Raw genomic sequence first — 14,530 nt, 5'->3', positions numbered from 1 at the left:
AATGTTCCCTCATTCTATTTCCCTCATTCTATTTCCCTCAGCCAATCCCTGTCCTTTCCCTCTCACAGATCCAAACCATCGCCTCTGCGTTCCACCTTGTTTCCCGCCCATTCCCCTTATAAACTTTCCCTCCAATCACTTCAAAAGCCATGTCTCCTGACCAATCGCTGTGGAGGCCTCTTTCCTCCAATCAGAGAGCTTGGTTGATTTTTCAATAGCCGTTAGGCTACACATTTGCTTGGGGTCATTTTCGGTAATTACATAATCATCAACCGCCTCAGAGCACCAATAGGCCGATGCACACGTCTCCATTCATAGATGGCAAACTAAAGACAAGCCACAGTGCTGCGATTGTGGCCATGCAACCCAAATGATGGACCATAGAGTAAACGACCGGAGTCGTCGTGTTTAAGAATAATGGAGCTCGCCCCCCTCTCACACCCCTGACTCTTGTTTCCCCTGCGGGCCTGGGACTACCTCTCCATAAATTGAATGTACCCCCCCCTTCTTCCCATAACCACCCGTTCCCCACCCCCCCCCCCCCCCCAGATAAAAGCACATTGGATTCCCGACTCGATTCCTTTGTGTGAAAGAGGCGATTGATGTTTACCACCCCGTTACACCCACGGTTAAATTCTCCCGCCTTATATCGACCGGTCGCGTTGGGTCTCAGGGCGCCCCGAGTTTGTCCCCGTCTGGTTTTTCTATCACCAAAGGGGCCGTCCATAATTGACGTCACGCACATAGCGGGGGTCAGACATTTGTGACGATGTGTGATGCGGGGGGGGTTGAGAAATGTGACGTCACATCAAAATGCGCAACTTTAAATACATATAGACAACACGTTCTACTTAATTAAATCGACTTTTTAATGAATGTTTTCTCCTGAAACATCAGAGTGCAGCGCCACATTAAATACGCACTATAATGACAATAGCTTAAAGCGATTTGAAGCATGTTTTATATATATTTTTTGGGGGGGGGGGGGGGCAGAGCTTTGTGACGTGATATTTGAAGGAGGGTCTGACTTTTTGTGACGCCGTGTGACGAATGGGGTCAAAAAACGTCCAAAATCGCGTGACGTCATTTATGGACGGCCCCTAAAGTGTTGTTCGGGCCTATGTTGTTGTTGTTTTAAAGATCTTCATAAAAAAGAAGCGAGCCGCACAATAAGCGTTCAACAACTGTCTTTTATTTTGCCCCGACAAACTTTGTACATCAATATATATATAAAAAGCTATGATAAAAGTGTATCAATATAAATAATCGTAATACAAAATACATGGTGATAAGGCATACACAACTCTTATAAAAGTATCGTTTTAGCCAACACGTGTGAAACATTTTTAAGTGTCTTGCGATTTAGAGATCATCTCAATATTTGGGATGCACTGCATTAGAATATGAACCAATCAAGGCTACTCCACATTGAAATACCGCAATTTAGAGGCATGCTTTATTAAAACATCTCAATACTTTCATTTATTTCTCCAACTCTTCTTAGCAAGAACTTCACGGTATAATTATTTGAGTCAACTATGGGGATTTATTTAATACACATTTTTTCTTTGATAAAAAACCCCCATTGTGCACCCCGTGAACTCAAAAATACGTGATTTGCTCCGTAGTCTCCCACGATCTATCCTCTCTCTCCGTGCCACGTCCTTTATAAAAGACGTCGGCGATCCATGACCTTCAACCATTTAGCTCTATCCGTGATATTTGCTAAAAAAAACTGCTCCCACTTGCATCCAATGTTCAAATTGCACATTGTAACTTAATTCGCTATCTTCCCCTGGCTTCTTGTACCTATCATTTTCCCAGTCGACTAGCTTCTATTGCTGGCAGATTATTCTCAAATGCACACAACTTTACAATGGTTTTGGCCTTACATTTAATGACTTAAGGATTGTAAGGGTATGTCCATGCCGAGATTCAGAAACCTTGGATTGAAACGTGACATGTTGGGAGCTGAGAGTCGGTTTGGAAAGGTGAACACTTGTACAGCCATGCTCGTTGACATGTACAGTGAGGGAAAAAGTATTTGATCCCCTGCTGATTTTGTACGTTTGCCCACTGACAAATAAATGATCAGTCTATAATTTTAATGGTAGGTTTATTTGAACAGTGAGAGACAGAATAACAACAACAAAATCCAGAAAAACGCATGTCAAAAATTGTATAAATTGATTTGCATTTTAATGAGGGAAATAAGTATTTGACCCCTCTGCAAAACATGACTAAGTACTTGGTGGCAAAACCCTTGTTGGCAATCACAGAGGTCAGACGTTTCTTGTAGTTGGCCACCAGGTTTGCACACATCTCAGGAGGGATTTTGTCCCACTCCTCTTTGCAGATCTTCTCCAAATCATTAAGGTTTCGAGGCAGACGTTTGGCAACTTGAACCTTCAGCTCCCTCCACCGTTTTTCTATGGGATTAAGGTCTGGAGACTGGCTAGGCCACTCCAGGACCTTAATGTGCTTCTTCTTGAGACACTCCTTTGTTGCCTTGGCCGTGTGTTTTGGGTCATTGTCATGCTGGAATACCCATCCACGACCCATTTTCAATGCCCTGGCTGAGGGAAGGAGGTTCTCACCCAAGATTTGACGGTACATGGCCCCGTCCATCGTCCCTTTGATGCGGTGAAGTTGTCGTGTCCCCTAAGCAGAAAAACACCCCCAAAGCATAATGTTTCCACCTCCATGTTTGACGGTGGGAATGGTGTTCTCGGGGTCATAGGCAGCATTCCTCCTCCTCCAAACAGGGCGAGTTGAGTTGATGCCAAAGAGCTCCATTTTGGTCTCATCTGACCACAATACTTTTAACCAGTTGTCCTCTGAATCATTCAGATGTTAATTAGCAAACTTCAGACGGGCATGTATATGTGCTTTCTGGAGCAGGGGGACCTTGCGGGCGCTGCAGAATGTCAGTCCTTCACGGCGTAGTGTGTTACCAATTGTTTTCTTGGTGATTATGGTCCCAGCTGCCTTGAGATCATTGACAAGATCCTCCCGTGTAGTTCTGGGCTGATTCCTCACCGTTCTCATGATTATTGCAACTCCACGAGGTGAGATCTTGCATGGAGCCCCAGGCCGAGGGAGATTGACAGTTCTTTTGTGTTTCTTCCATTTGCGAATAATCGCACCAACTGTTGTCACCTTCTCACCAAGCTGCTTGGAAATGGTCTTGTAGCCCATTCCAGCCTTGTGTAGGTCTACAATCTTGTCCCTGACATCCTTGGAGAGCTCTTTGGTCTTGGCCATGGTGGAGAGTTTGGAATCGGATTGATTGCTTCTCTGGACAGGTGTCTTTTAGACAGGTAACAAGCTGAGATTAGGAGCACTCCCTTTAAGAGTGTGCTCCTTATCTCAGCTCGTTATCTGTATAAAATACACTTGGGAGCCAGAAATCTTTCTGATTGAGAGGGGGTCAAATACTTATTTCCCTCATTAAAATGCGAATCAAATTATAACATTTTTGACATGCGTTTTTTCGGATTTTTTTGTTGTTATTCTGTCTCTCACTGTTCAAATAAACCTACCATTAAAATTATAGACTGATCATTTCTTTGTCAGTGGGCAAACGTACAAAATCAGCAGGGGATCAAATACTTTTTTCCCTCACTGTACGGTGCAGTCTCTAATCTAGTAAAAACTTTATTCATACTAGGGTTGTGAAACGGCAACCAGTAAATCAGTAACCGTTATCAGGACCAGTTACCGGTTTCAAAAGTCGGTCACGAACATGCCGATCGGCAAACGCGAATGTGCAAAGTACACGGTGGCATAAGTCACCGCAAAGTTATATCTTCCCTCGTTACACAGCTCAAAGGTAAATGCGCAGCCCTGCAGTTGCTTGCAGCTCACGCCATGCTGAAGGAAGGGCCTGCACTAGCGGGAGCTCTAGAGGGAACTTGGTCTACTCTTCCACGCTGAACTGGACGTGTCGGTAGCTGTCGACCTGTTCAGCAAGCCGACAAATGGTTTATTGAATTTTTTTCTTGCGTTTACCAGCAACGCAAACAAAAATGTTAATTCATACAGGGAGGCGAGATGTTAACTACCTCATCTGGTATACAGGAGGTCGTGTTCTCATCGTGGTTGTGTGGATTTTTCTCCGGGTCCAATTTTGAAACATTCTGTTAGAGTATTTGGCTGCTATACATTTCCACGTCATGATAAGCGACTTCTTTGAGCGATCATTTGTGGCCAGGTCACTTCTGAAAAATAGCTACATAGCTCAGTGGGCCTTACCAAGCAACATAAAAACTTTAGAGTTTAGTTTGCATGTGTAAGATTTATGCTTTTTAAAATTCTTATTGGCGTAGAGCCATAGCACACTGGTTAGCGCACTGTGTTGTGAACCCAGTACCCGAGTTCGATTCCAGGCCACGGCTTACATCGGTGGGCGAGTGACATCCGAACAGTTTCTGATTCTCCCTTCACCAACCCGCACAAACCGGTGTGGCGAAGAATGGTCAAACAACCTCAATGACTAAAACGGCATGGGGAGGCCTTCACTTGGAAGTGGCTAGACAAAGGGCTGTAATCTGTGCTGTAAGTAGTCATGGGTTCACATGGCGGCAGTGACGCGGTCACCACTTGCCGCAGAGCTTCGCGGTTCGAATCCAGTGGCCGCCCTGATTATTACTGTTGGTGCATCATCACCACCTGGGATTATTACTGTGGGTGCATCATCACCACCTGGGATTATCACTGTGGGTGCATCATCACCACCTGGGATTATCACTGTGGGTGCATCATCACCACCTGGGATTATCACTGTGGGTGCATCATCACCACCTGGGATTATTACTGTGGGTGCATCATCACCACCTGGGATTCCTCAAGGTCGAGTATGATGATCCTCCAAGGAGAGCGATGGTGGCCAGGTTTTGTGGGTACAGAGGTGGATGATGAGGTCAATCCTAGAACCACATAGCTTGTGGCAGTGACGGCGCGTGTTGTCATTAATGAGAGTTTGGAAAGCTTTGAGAGCATTGTCCCATCGCTGGAGCAGAGAGAGGCGTTCGGCCTTGGTTTATCGGGCATAGATGGCTTTGGTTGCTTTGAAGGACTCGTGGGAGGTTTTTTTTAATGTGTCTGGAAGTTGCTAAATCTCCTTTACCCTTTCCCTCCACCAATTGTTCTGAAGAGAGCGGGTTCTCTTCTGAACCGCAGCTCTAGAAAGACAGTAGTTCTGCTTCTTCTGTGGGGGGAACTGGTGTCGCTTTGCGGGTGAAACAGCTTGAAAAATACTACACGCCGCCTGCTTCACAGTGAACAAAGATTCTACTGACGCCGAACGCAAAGAGTCGGCCGTTGTGTGCCGGCGTCAGTCCAAATTTGCTGAAATTCGAAAATTTACTCAATTGAGATTTTACGCACGGCAGCAATCATCGCCCCCTCCTGGCAGACTGATGCCCCCAGGGCACTCTTGCAAATGAGGCTCATCCTGGCCTCTTGGATTCTCACCACCTGGTCAAATTAAATAAACTAACGCACATTATTCTGCAGCCACCGTGAGTGGTTCCATACAATGTAGAAAACATTGGAAGAATATCATGGCCCTGAATTGTAGTAATTTATCAAATTGGCCGAAGGACTTATTCCAACCATAATCTTATCTTATATTTATATAACGCCTTTATCCAAGGCGCTTTACAAGAGTTGACGAGTGGTACAATGAGGGTAGCTAAAGGTGGTATGGTGGATAGGGATGGGTATGGGGAGGTAGGTTTAGTGGGTACGGGATTTCGGGTAGGCACCTAGGGATGGAGGGAAGGATGGGCCAGGGAGAACAGGTGGGTCTTGAGGGAGGAGTGCTTGCTTCATGTGGAGGGGAAGTTTGTTCCAGTGCAAGGAGGCACGTAGGGAAAAGGGGCGGAAACGGGATTGTGCATCACACGTGAGTTATGCAACATGCACACGCTGTTTTAGTTTTAGAAAGGTTATTTGCCATGATCAGAACATGTAAAGTCAACATCGGATGTAGTGGCGATGAGTTTCTTGAAGATGAGTTACTGTATAGACAACGTGTGTAAACAAAGGCTGAACATTCTCAGCGTGAGTAACGATTACAGACCAACGTGTGGCCACGGACAGCCCCATACAGCTGACGCAGAGAGCCCGAGTGCTTCCAGATGTTAGCGTGGCTTTTCGGCTCCATGGCAGCAACCCATGGCAACTCCTGCAGGCCAGCATCCAAACGGTTCGTGGATGCACCGCCCAGCTCAAATCCACACGGAAGGCCAACGTGATACCCCCAAAAAGACCACGCTCGTCGTCATTAACCACGATCGAGCCACTGCTGGATGGAGACCCACCTTGTCACCGAGATCCCACACGCTCTCGCGATGCAATCTTCAATTTTATGCAGTCACGAAAGCTTTAAATCTTTATTAACACACTTCTACGGGGAAGTTACCGTTGCAATTCTGTCCTAAATGTGCACCCCAAGCCTGTTCCCACCCCTCCCCCTTCTGTTGATGTGTAGGTGGTGCTTATTTGGTGCTTATTTCAGCTGCCGCACTCTCTCTGGCCCCTCCCCCCAACCTTATTTCCTATTTAAGGCTTCTGTTCATCCCTCCAGCCCCCTCTCTCTCTCCTTGCTTCCCTGTCCGTCTTTCCTCCGCTCCTTGCCTCTTATGAGTTGTATATGTATTTCTACTGACTGTGTACCTCGTATTTTTTCATTCTATGCTGGTATGTGCAATCCAGAGGTTGAACACGAAATTTAACACTCTTCTGAAATTCGTGGTCCCCCAGGAAGTGTCTAACTGTGTTGTTGGCCTGACTGGTTGTGCTTCACATAATATTTTTTAGGTTTGTTGAATTCTCTCATCTTCTTGTTGTATTTACCTCCATGATTTGTTCTTGACACCTGATGAAGATCGCTTGTGTTGTGATCGAAACGTCGTGATTGTTTTGTTTCAATATAATTGTATTGTATTTCTACATACGTGACTTTACCGAAAAAAACAATGAGTAAGTTTCCTCTTGTTCTGTAGACAGAACTTAAGTTGACTAAAGCCATTGCCACGCAAGTTGCCACAATCGGTAAAATGCACGTGTTTCTGCAGGTTGTTGGCAACATTTGCTATAAAGTTGCCCCCGAGCACCATGCCATCTTAGTCACGCGCTCTCCTCTTGTCCGCGGTAAATCCCACAATGTTTCTGCCGCCACAAATAACGAACGGTTTCCGGTCCACGCAGTAACGGTGACTCTGTCCGAGTGAAATAACGAAATCAATAACACCTCTTGTGTTTGGCTGTGTACTGGCTGCACACTCTCCACGTAGGTACACTTTATAAAAAAATAATTTCCGCACTATGTGCTATGTATAAACAGCAGCTGCATAATACAAAAGATAAATTAGAATTCCTTATTGATATTTGGGTTCGATCGCAAAAGTAAAATGTGTGTTGTAAAATTGTATCCAGCACACACCACCGGTGCTGGAGCAGTAATATTGGCATATTTGGCAACTAAATTAATTACTACTAAAACTAAATTAATTGTTTTTGTCGGGTGGAGGAGGTTTACAACACAGATTTTACTAATGCCATCTGACCCAAAATCTATTATAAATCATAAAAATATACTTTAGATTTTCATGAATCTACCAAAGCTTGCCTCCAAGCACTCAAAAATAAACATTGCATTACAACAAAGGATAGCATTTTAAAGAAAATAGAGAAGAGCTGTACTGAAAGCACTGATTGAACGCAAATCTATGAAATATCTCCACGTTGGTCAGACGGACCTGGCAGGTGTTCACAGATCATCCGTGTCTCGACGTGTCACGATACCAACGGAACGCCCTCGATCTGTGCGCGAACCATCTCGGAGTGAGCCGGTGCTAATGTCCCCCCCACCCCGCTCACCCTTCCTCACCACCACCACCACCTTTCCTAAAGCACTCGCTTTTGGAAAAGCATCGTGAGATGAAGTCGCATTGAGGTGGCATATACTTATACATTTAAATTGTTTGTTGCTGCTATACTGCTGTTGTCTACGCCTGGTTTGCTGCCAAGTGGAGAACTAATAACCAGTGTCCAACACAGGCCTCATGGTAGTAGGAGGCCCGGGCTCCCCTGGAGCTGGGTCCCAGCTGGTCGGTCCGCGTAGGGGAACGGGCAGGCGAGCGGTGGGAAACGATACAGACGATGGAAGTACCCCGAATACCGGACCACGCCTCTGTCAATACCAGATGGGGCGGACTGCCACAGGCGTCAGTACACCGCGTACGTGGTTTGGTTGCCGTTCAGCAGGCCCATCTCGTGGAAACTCTTGCCGGACGATCCCCGGAGTCCTCCGCCCCTTCCCTCCCCGAAGTCCTCCCCCCCTTCCCTCGCGGAGATCCCCGATTTCACCGCGTTGTCGCCGCCCGGCAAGGGCACGGAGGCCGCGGGGTCGCGGTCGGCCGGCGTCCCGTTTGCCGGCGGCACCGGCGACGAGCCACGCTCCGCCTCCGCCCGGGAGGAGGCCGCGACGTCGGCCGTCCCCTCGCCGCCGCTCTCGCCGACGCTTCCGCGGTCGCACGCGGAGCCCCGGGGGCCCGGGCATTTGACCCGGCCGTTGGGGTCGCCGCGAGGCTCCTCGATGTAGACGCCGTCCGGGGAACGGGGCCCGTCGCGCTGCCCGTGGAGCGAGTTTCTGTCAGGCGTGGGGCGAGACGGCACGGTCACGGCACTGCGGGAGGAGCTTAGCGGAGAGACGATGGAGGGGACGGGGAGAGCTCGTGGGCTTTCGGTGAAGCGTGTACAGGTAAGCGGTTGTTGTAGAAATGTGAAGATCTGTGAACCAACGCCTTCCAGGTTTCAATGCTGCAAGGTTATTTGGACCAGATATTTAGCCAATGGGGTTCTGCAGGGCAGAGCGGAAGCATGCTGTCTGGCTGCAGAGTTCGTCTTGGCCAATGCATACCACGACAGATGTTCACTTTGAAATATTTATGTAGGGCTTTCCAGGCTAACCTGTCTATCTATAGAGGATCCTGCACAATGCATGTGTTAACCCATGTGCCTGGTAAACTTCTGCACAATGGAACACTCAAACCGTAAACAAACAAGGTATTAACCAACTCTATTCTATTTAGGATTTAAATAGTGCCCTTTCCAGGGTCTCGCTGTACTGCCAACCCTAGAGGCACCTTCACGTTACCCAGCAAGGTGGGTGTCTCACAAACGTCATCTTGGCTCTAACGAATGCTCCGCCGTACTCTGACAATTTACACTCTAGATCGAGAATGCTGCGGCTTACAGCCCCCCCCACCCCCCTAGAGGAGGCAAATCAACGCAGCGAGGTTACACCCACATCACTCCGGTGGCACTACAAGGGGTGGGCATGCACCCTGGTGAGGAGAGCAATGACACGGGGCCCCTGTCCAAACCTCCCCCCCAACGCCCTTTGTAGCCTGGTGCCTGGGGTTCCCCCGATCCACAGCTGCCTCAATACAGCTGCACCACCTACACACCCTGTAGCTGCACCACCTACACACTCTGTAGCTGTACCACCTACACACCCTGTAGCTGCACCACCTACACACTCTGTAGCTGTACCACCTACACACTCTGTAGCTGCACCACCTACACACTCTGTAGCTGTACCACCTACACACTCTGTAGCTGCACCACCTACACACCCTGTAGCTGCACCACCTACACACTCTGTAGCTGTACCACCTACACACTCTGTAGCTGCACCACCTACACACTCTGTAGCTGTACCACCTACACACTCTGTAGCTGCACCACCTACACACTCTGTAGCTGCACCACCTACACACTCTGTAGCTGCACCACCCACACACTCTGTAGCTGTACCACCCACACACTCTGTAGCTGTACCACCTACACACTCTGTAGCTGTACCACCTACACACTCTGTAGCTGCACCACCCACACACTCTGTAGCTCTACCACCCACACACTCTGTAGCTGTACCACCTACACACTCTGTAGCTGTACCACCTACACACTCTGTAGCTGCACCACCCACACACTCTGTAGCTGCACCACCCACACACTCTGTAGCTGCACCACCTACACACTCTGTAGCTGCACCACCTACACACTCTGTAGCTGCACCACCTACACACCCTGTAGCTGCACCACCTACACACTCTGTAGCTGTACCACCTACACACCCTGTAGCTGCACCACCTACACACTCTGTAGCTGTACCACCTACACACTCTGTAGCTGCACCACCTACACACTCTGTAGCTGTACCACCTACACACTCTGTAGCTGCACCACCTACACACTCTGTAGCTGCACCACCTACACACTCTGTAGCTGCACCACCCACACACTCTGTAGCTGTACCACCCACACACTCTGTAGCTGTACCACCTACACACTCTGTAGCTGTACCACCTACACACTCTGTAGCTGCACCACCCACACACTCTGTAGCTCTACCACCCACACACTCTGTAGCTGTACCACCTACACACTCTGTAGCTGTACCACCTACACACTCTGTAGCTGCACCACCCACACACTCTGTAGCTGCACCACCCACACACTCTGTAGCTGCACCACCCACACACTCTGTAGCTGCACCACCTACACACTCTGTAGCTGCACCACCTACACACTCTGTAGCTGTACCGCCTACACACTCTGTAGCTGTACCACCTACACACTCTGTAGCTGCACCGCCTACACACTCTGTAGCTGTACCACCTACACACTCTGTAGCTGTACCACCTACACACTCTGTAGCTGTACCACCTACACACTCTGTAGCTGTACCACCTACACACTCTGTAGCTGTACCACCTACACACTCTGTAGCTGCACCACCTACACACTCTGTAGCTGTACCACCTACACACTCTGTAGCTGCACCACCTACACACTCTGTAGCTGTACCACCTACACACTCTGTAGCTGTACCACCTACACACTCTGTAGCTGCACCGCCTACACACTCTGTAGCTGTACCACCTACACACTCTGTAGCTGCACCGCCACTTGCTTGAGTGCAGCCTCCGACACAGCCGCAACACAGATGCGTGTACGTATGTTGAACGTCTTTTGCACCGTACGTAGCCAACCGTGCTAATCGGAGGGTGCGATGGAAGGCCAACAAACTATGGTTCCCTTTGTGAGTCTATGGGTGTCTTTGTGAGTCTATGGGTCTCTGTGCGAGTCTGTGGGTCTCTGTGTGAGTCTGTGGGTCTTTGTGTAAGTCTATGGGTCTCTGTGTGAGTTTGCGGGTCTTTGTGTAAGTCTATGGATCTCTGTGTGAGTCTATGGGTTTCTGTGTGAGTCTGTTGGTTTCTGTGTGAGTCTATGGGTCTCTGTGTGAGTCTATGGGTCTCTGTGTGAGTATGTGGGTCTTTGTGTAAGTCGATGGGTCTGTGTTTGAGTTTATGGGTCTACGTGTGAGTCTATGGGTCTCTGTGTGGGTCTATGGGTCTCTGTGCGAGTCTGTGGGTCTCTGTGCGAGTCTGTGGGTCTCTGTGCGAGTCTGTGGGTCTCTGTGTGAGTCTGTGGGTCTCTGTGAGTCTGTGGGTCTTTGTGTAAGTCTATGGGTCTCTGTATGAGTCTGTGGGTCTCTGTGTGTCTGAGTCTATGGGTCTCTGTGTGAGTATATGGGTCTCTGTGTGGGTCTATGGGTCTCTGTGTGAGTCTATGGGTCTGTGTCTGAGTCTATGCATGTTGAACGTCTTAACGCGCCGTACGTAGCCAACCGCGCGAATCGCCGTCCGCCGCGAGTGAGAGCAGCGGCCTGCACGGCAGCGCTCACATTTTGTTGTTCGTTTCCATGGTGGGGGCGGCGGCGGTGGTGTCGGTGGTGGCGGCGGCGGGACCCGGGGAGCGGAGGGACTGCAGCTCGGCGAGCCTCTCCTCGGCGCAGTTGGCCGTGAGACGGGCATCGGCATCATGCTCCCAGCACTCCTCAATCACCGCCTTGAGACAGGAGATCATCTGCAACAAGAGTGGACGCGCACGCTCGAGTCGCCACGGCCTAGGAGACTTGGGGTGCCATGGTGGGTAGGAGATGTTAACTACCTTTCCTGGTATGCAGGAGGTCGTGGGTTTAATCCCGACCCATGACGCCTGCTGCTGTATATTTGGAGTTTGTGTGCCCCTCTCACGATCCTCGTGGTCATGTAGATTTTTCTCCAGGTCCTCCCGTTTTTCCCTCCACATTTAGAATCAACGTCACGCGTTTAGAGTATTTTGCGACAATAAATGTCCACGTGATGATAAGCAAATTCGTTGATCTATCATTTGCTATAGCCAGGTGGCTTATGAAAAAAAGCTGTATAGCTTAGTGGGGCCTTACTTGGTAAAATCAAATAATTTTAGTTTCATGAGTTTATAACAAAATGCGCTCAATGCCATGCTAACCGCTTCACAATTCTTAAACTCGGAACGGGGTCCCCACCCACAGGCCGAGAGATTACATTTTATTTCCATCCTGCCATCAGACAACTCGCGGTGATCACACCCTTCCCCCTTCCCTGTGAGCTCATTGCAAAACAGGCATTCGGACAGAGAGAGAGAGACGGAAAGACAGAGAGAGAAATGGAGAAGAGAATGAGAGACAGACTTCTGAAAAAGAGCTACATAGCTCGGTGGGCTTTACCTGGTAAAATAAAAAGTAGTTAAGTTTAGTAGTTTTTAGTTTACTCGCGCACGTGCGCTCAGCCACCATCCCAGCACTGTCGGCGATATGGTTGATCGACGACTTATGGGGCAGAAATGTGGACGACTGGGCGGACAGAGGCGGGTGTGGATTTTAGAAACTTGCCCCAATTGTTGAAACTTCCGTGCGCGGAGATGTAACCGGCACCTCTGGATTGCAAGTGCAGCCTGGTCACTGTTACGCAAATTACATCACGTGTGGATGTTCGCTTAACTGGACTTGTTACAGCTCGGAGACAAACTATATGGTTTTATGATCACGTGACGGACACCTTTGACAGGGCAAATAAGAGATTAAACTAAACTTTTTATTTTAGCAGGTAAGGCCCACTAAGCTGTAGAGCTCTTTTTCAGACGCGACCTGGCCACAAATGATATTTCAACGAAGTGGCTTATCACGTGGAAACTTATAGTAGCAAAATACTATGAACGCATGTTGATTCTAAATGCAGAGGGGAAAACCGGAGCACCTGGAAAAAAATATCTATGCAACAACGGGTAGAACATGCAAACTCCAAATATACAGCAGGCGTCATGGTCAGAAATGAACTCACGACTTCCTGCATACCCGGCGAGGTAGTTAACATCTCTCCACTGTGGGCGCTCTGGTGGCGAGATGCAAACACGTGGGTGGCGATATGCAAACACGTGGTTTGCAAACACGTGGGTGGCGAGATGCAAACACGCGGTTTGCAAACACGTGGGTGGCGAGATGCAAACACTGGTTTGCAAACACGTGGGTGGCGAGATGCAAACACGTGGTTTGCACACTTCAGGAGGTAGTTCTGTGAAACGGCACCTTCCGTGACCGCGAGGCAATGCTGGCTGGGCGGCAGGGTGGTCACGCCCACGCCACACATCAGGAACGGTTTGGGGGATTCGATTCCCGACTCGCGCGGCTTTCTGCGTGCCAGTTGTCTGTTCTCTCGCCCCGTTCTGCATGGGTTCTCTGGTTTCCTCCCATAGCTGAAAAAAACGCGCCCATGGAATGGAATTGGCATTGGCCAACCATCCCAATGCTGAAACAATCACCTCCAAATTACTCGGTGTATGTTTGTTTACTAAACTTCTTTCGAACAGTATGTAGCCAATCGTGCTAATCGGAGGTACGGTGTATGTGTGTATATTGAACTTCTTTTGCAGCGTACGTAGCTATCCGTGCTAATCAGAGGTGCTAATCGCAGTGTGGATTACACACAGCAACATCGTCTCCTTCCTGCGAAAACCTGGCAGGACCCTTCTGACAAAAAGTCACGAGACTCGGTGAGAATCAGCTGGGTAAAAAAAAAAAACGATAAAAGCCGCAGCGTTTTCGAACAGAAATGCGTTTGTCTCGCGACGACGACCATCAACGATTGGAGAGTCGTGCGATTAAAATGTTGCAAAATAGGGATAAAGAGGTGACCGTGACTCACGAAGCTGTCGTCCCTCCACGCGTCGGGGAACCTGGGCCTCTGCCGCTCCCGCGCCACGAAGTGCTGCACGTCCTCGAAGGACGGGTGGTTGCCCAGCTCCGCCTGCAGCGCCATCTCGTAGGGCGGCGCTCGGCCCTCTGACGTGGGGAACACCGCACGGGCGTCATGACGGGGGGGTGGGGGGGTGGGGGTAACTGCGAGATCCGACCGTGGTCCATCCGGTGCTCGCCGAGCCGCGTCGGCTTCCGGTTGCCCAACGAATACAGCGGTGTCATGAGGTCACGCTCGTTGCACACACGCAAAAGTGCTGCGCCACGAATGAATTACGATGCCTTGGCTGACCTCGGCAAGGAGCGTAAAGCATAATCACGTGGACTTCGGTCATCCTCGCAGCAGCGGCAGTGGCGGCTTTTTACTGGCCGTCGAACAAAGACGGTTACCTCATG

The 14,530-nt window shown here is 49.3% G+C and overlaps 1 protein-coding gene across 1 annotated transcript in view; it reads right to left on the bottom strand.

Annotated features, from left to right (window-relative positions):
• Positions 1 to 1,176: 1,176 nt before the first annotated feature.
• LOC116954639 (bone morphogenetic protein receptor type-2-like) overlaps positions 1,177 to 14,530 on the bottom strand; it is a 79,838-nt gene continuing 66,484 nt past the window's right edge. Inside the window, exons 10-12 of the mRNA XM_032975311.2 lie at positions 14,085 to 14,221; positions 11,765 to 11,946; positions 1,177 to 8,659 (exon numbers count right to left, since the gene is read on the bottom strand). Coding sequence (XP_032831202.1) covers positions 8,236 to 8,659; positions 11,765 to 11,946; positions 14,085 to 14,221 — 743 coding nt within the window. The 3' untranslated portion in view covers positions 1,177 to 8,235. The remainder of the gene's footprint in view (positions 8,660 to 11,764; positions 11,947 to 14,084; positions 14,222 to 14,530) is intronic.

The sequence above is a fragment of the Petromyzon marinus genome, chromosome 56 (assembly GCF_048934315.1).
Source record: "Petromyzon marinus isolate PM22_M1 ecotype Great Lakes invasive population chromosome 56, UKy_Petmar_22M1.pri1.0, whole genome shotgun sequence".
Lineage (NCBI taxonomy): Eukaryota > Metazoa > Chordata > Hyperoartia > Petromyzontiformes > Petromyzontidae > Petromyzon > Petromyzon marinus.
The sequence above is the reverse complement of the archived record's forward strand: the minus strand, read 5'-3'. Positions and strand labels throughout refer to the sequence as shown.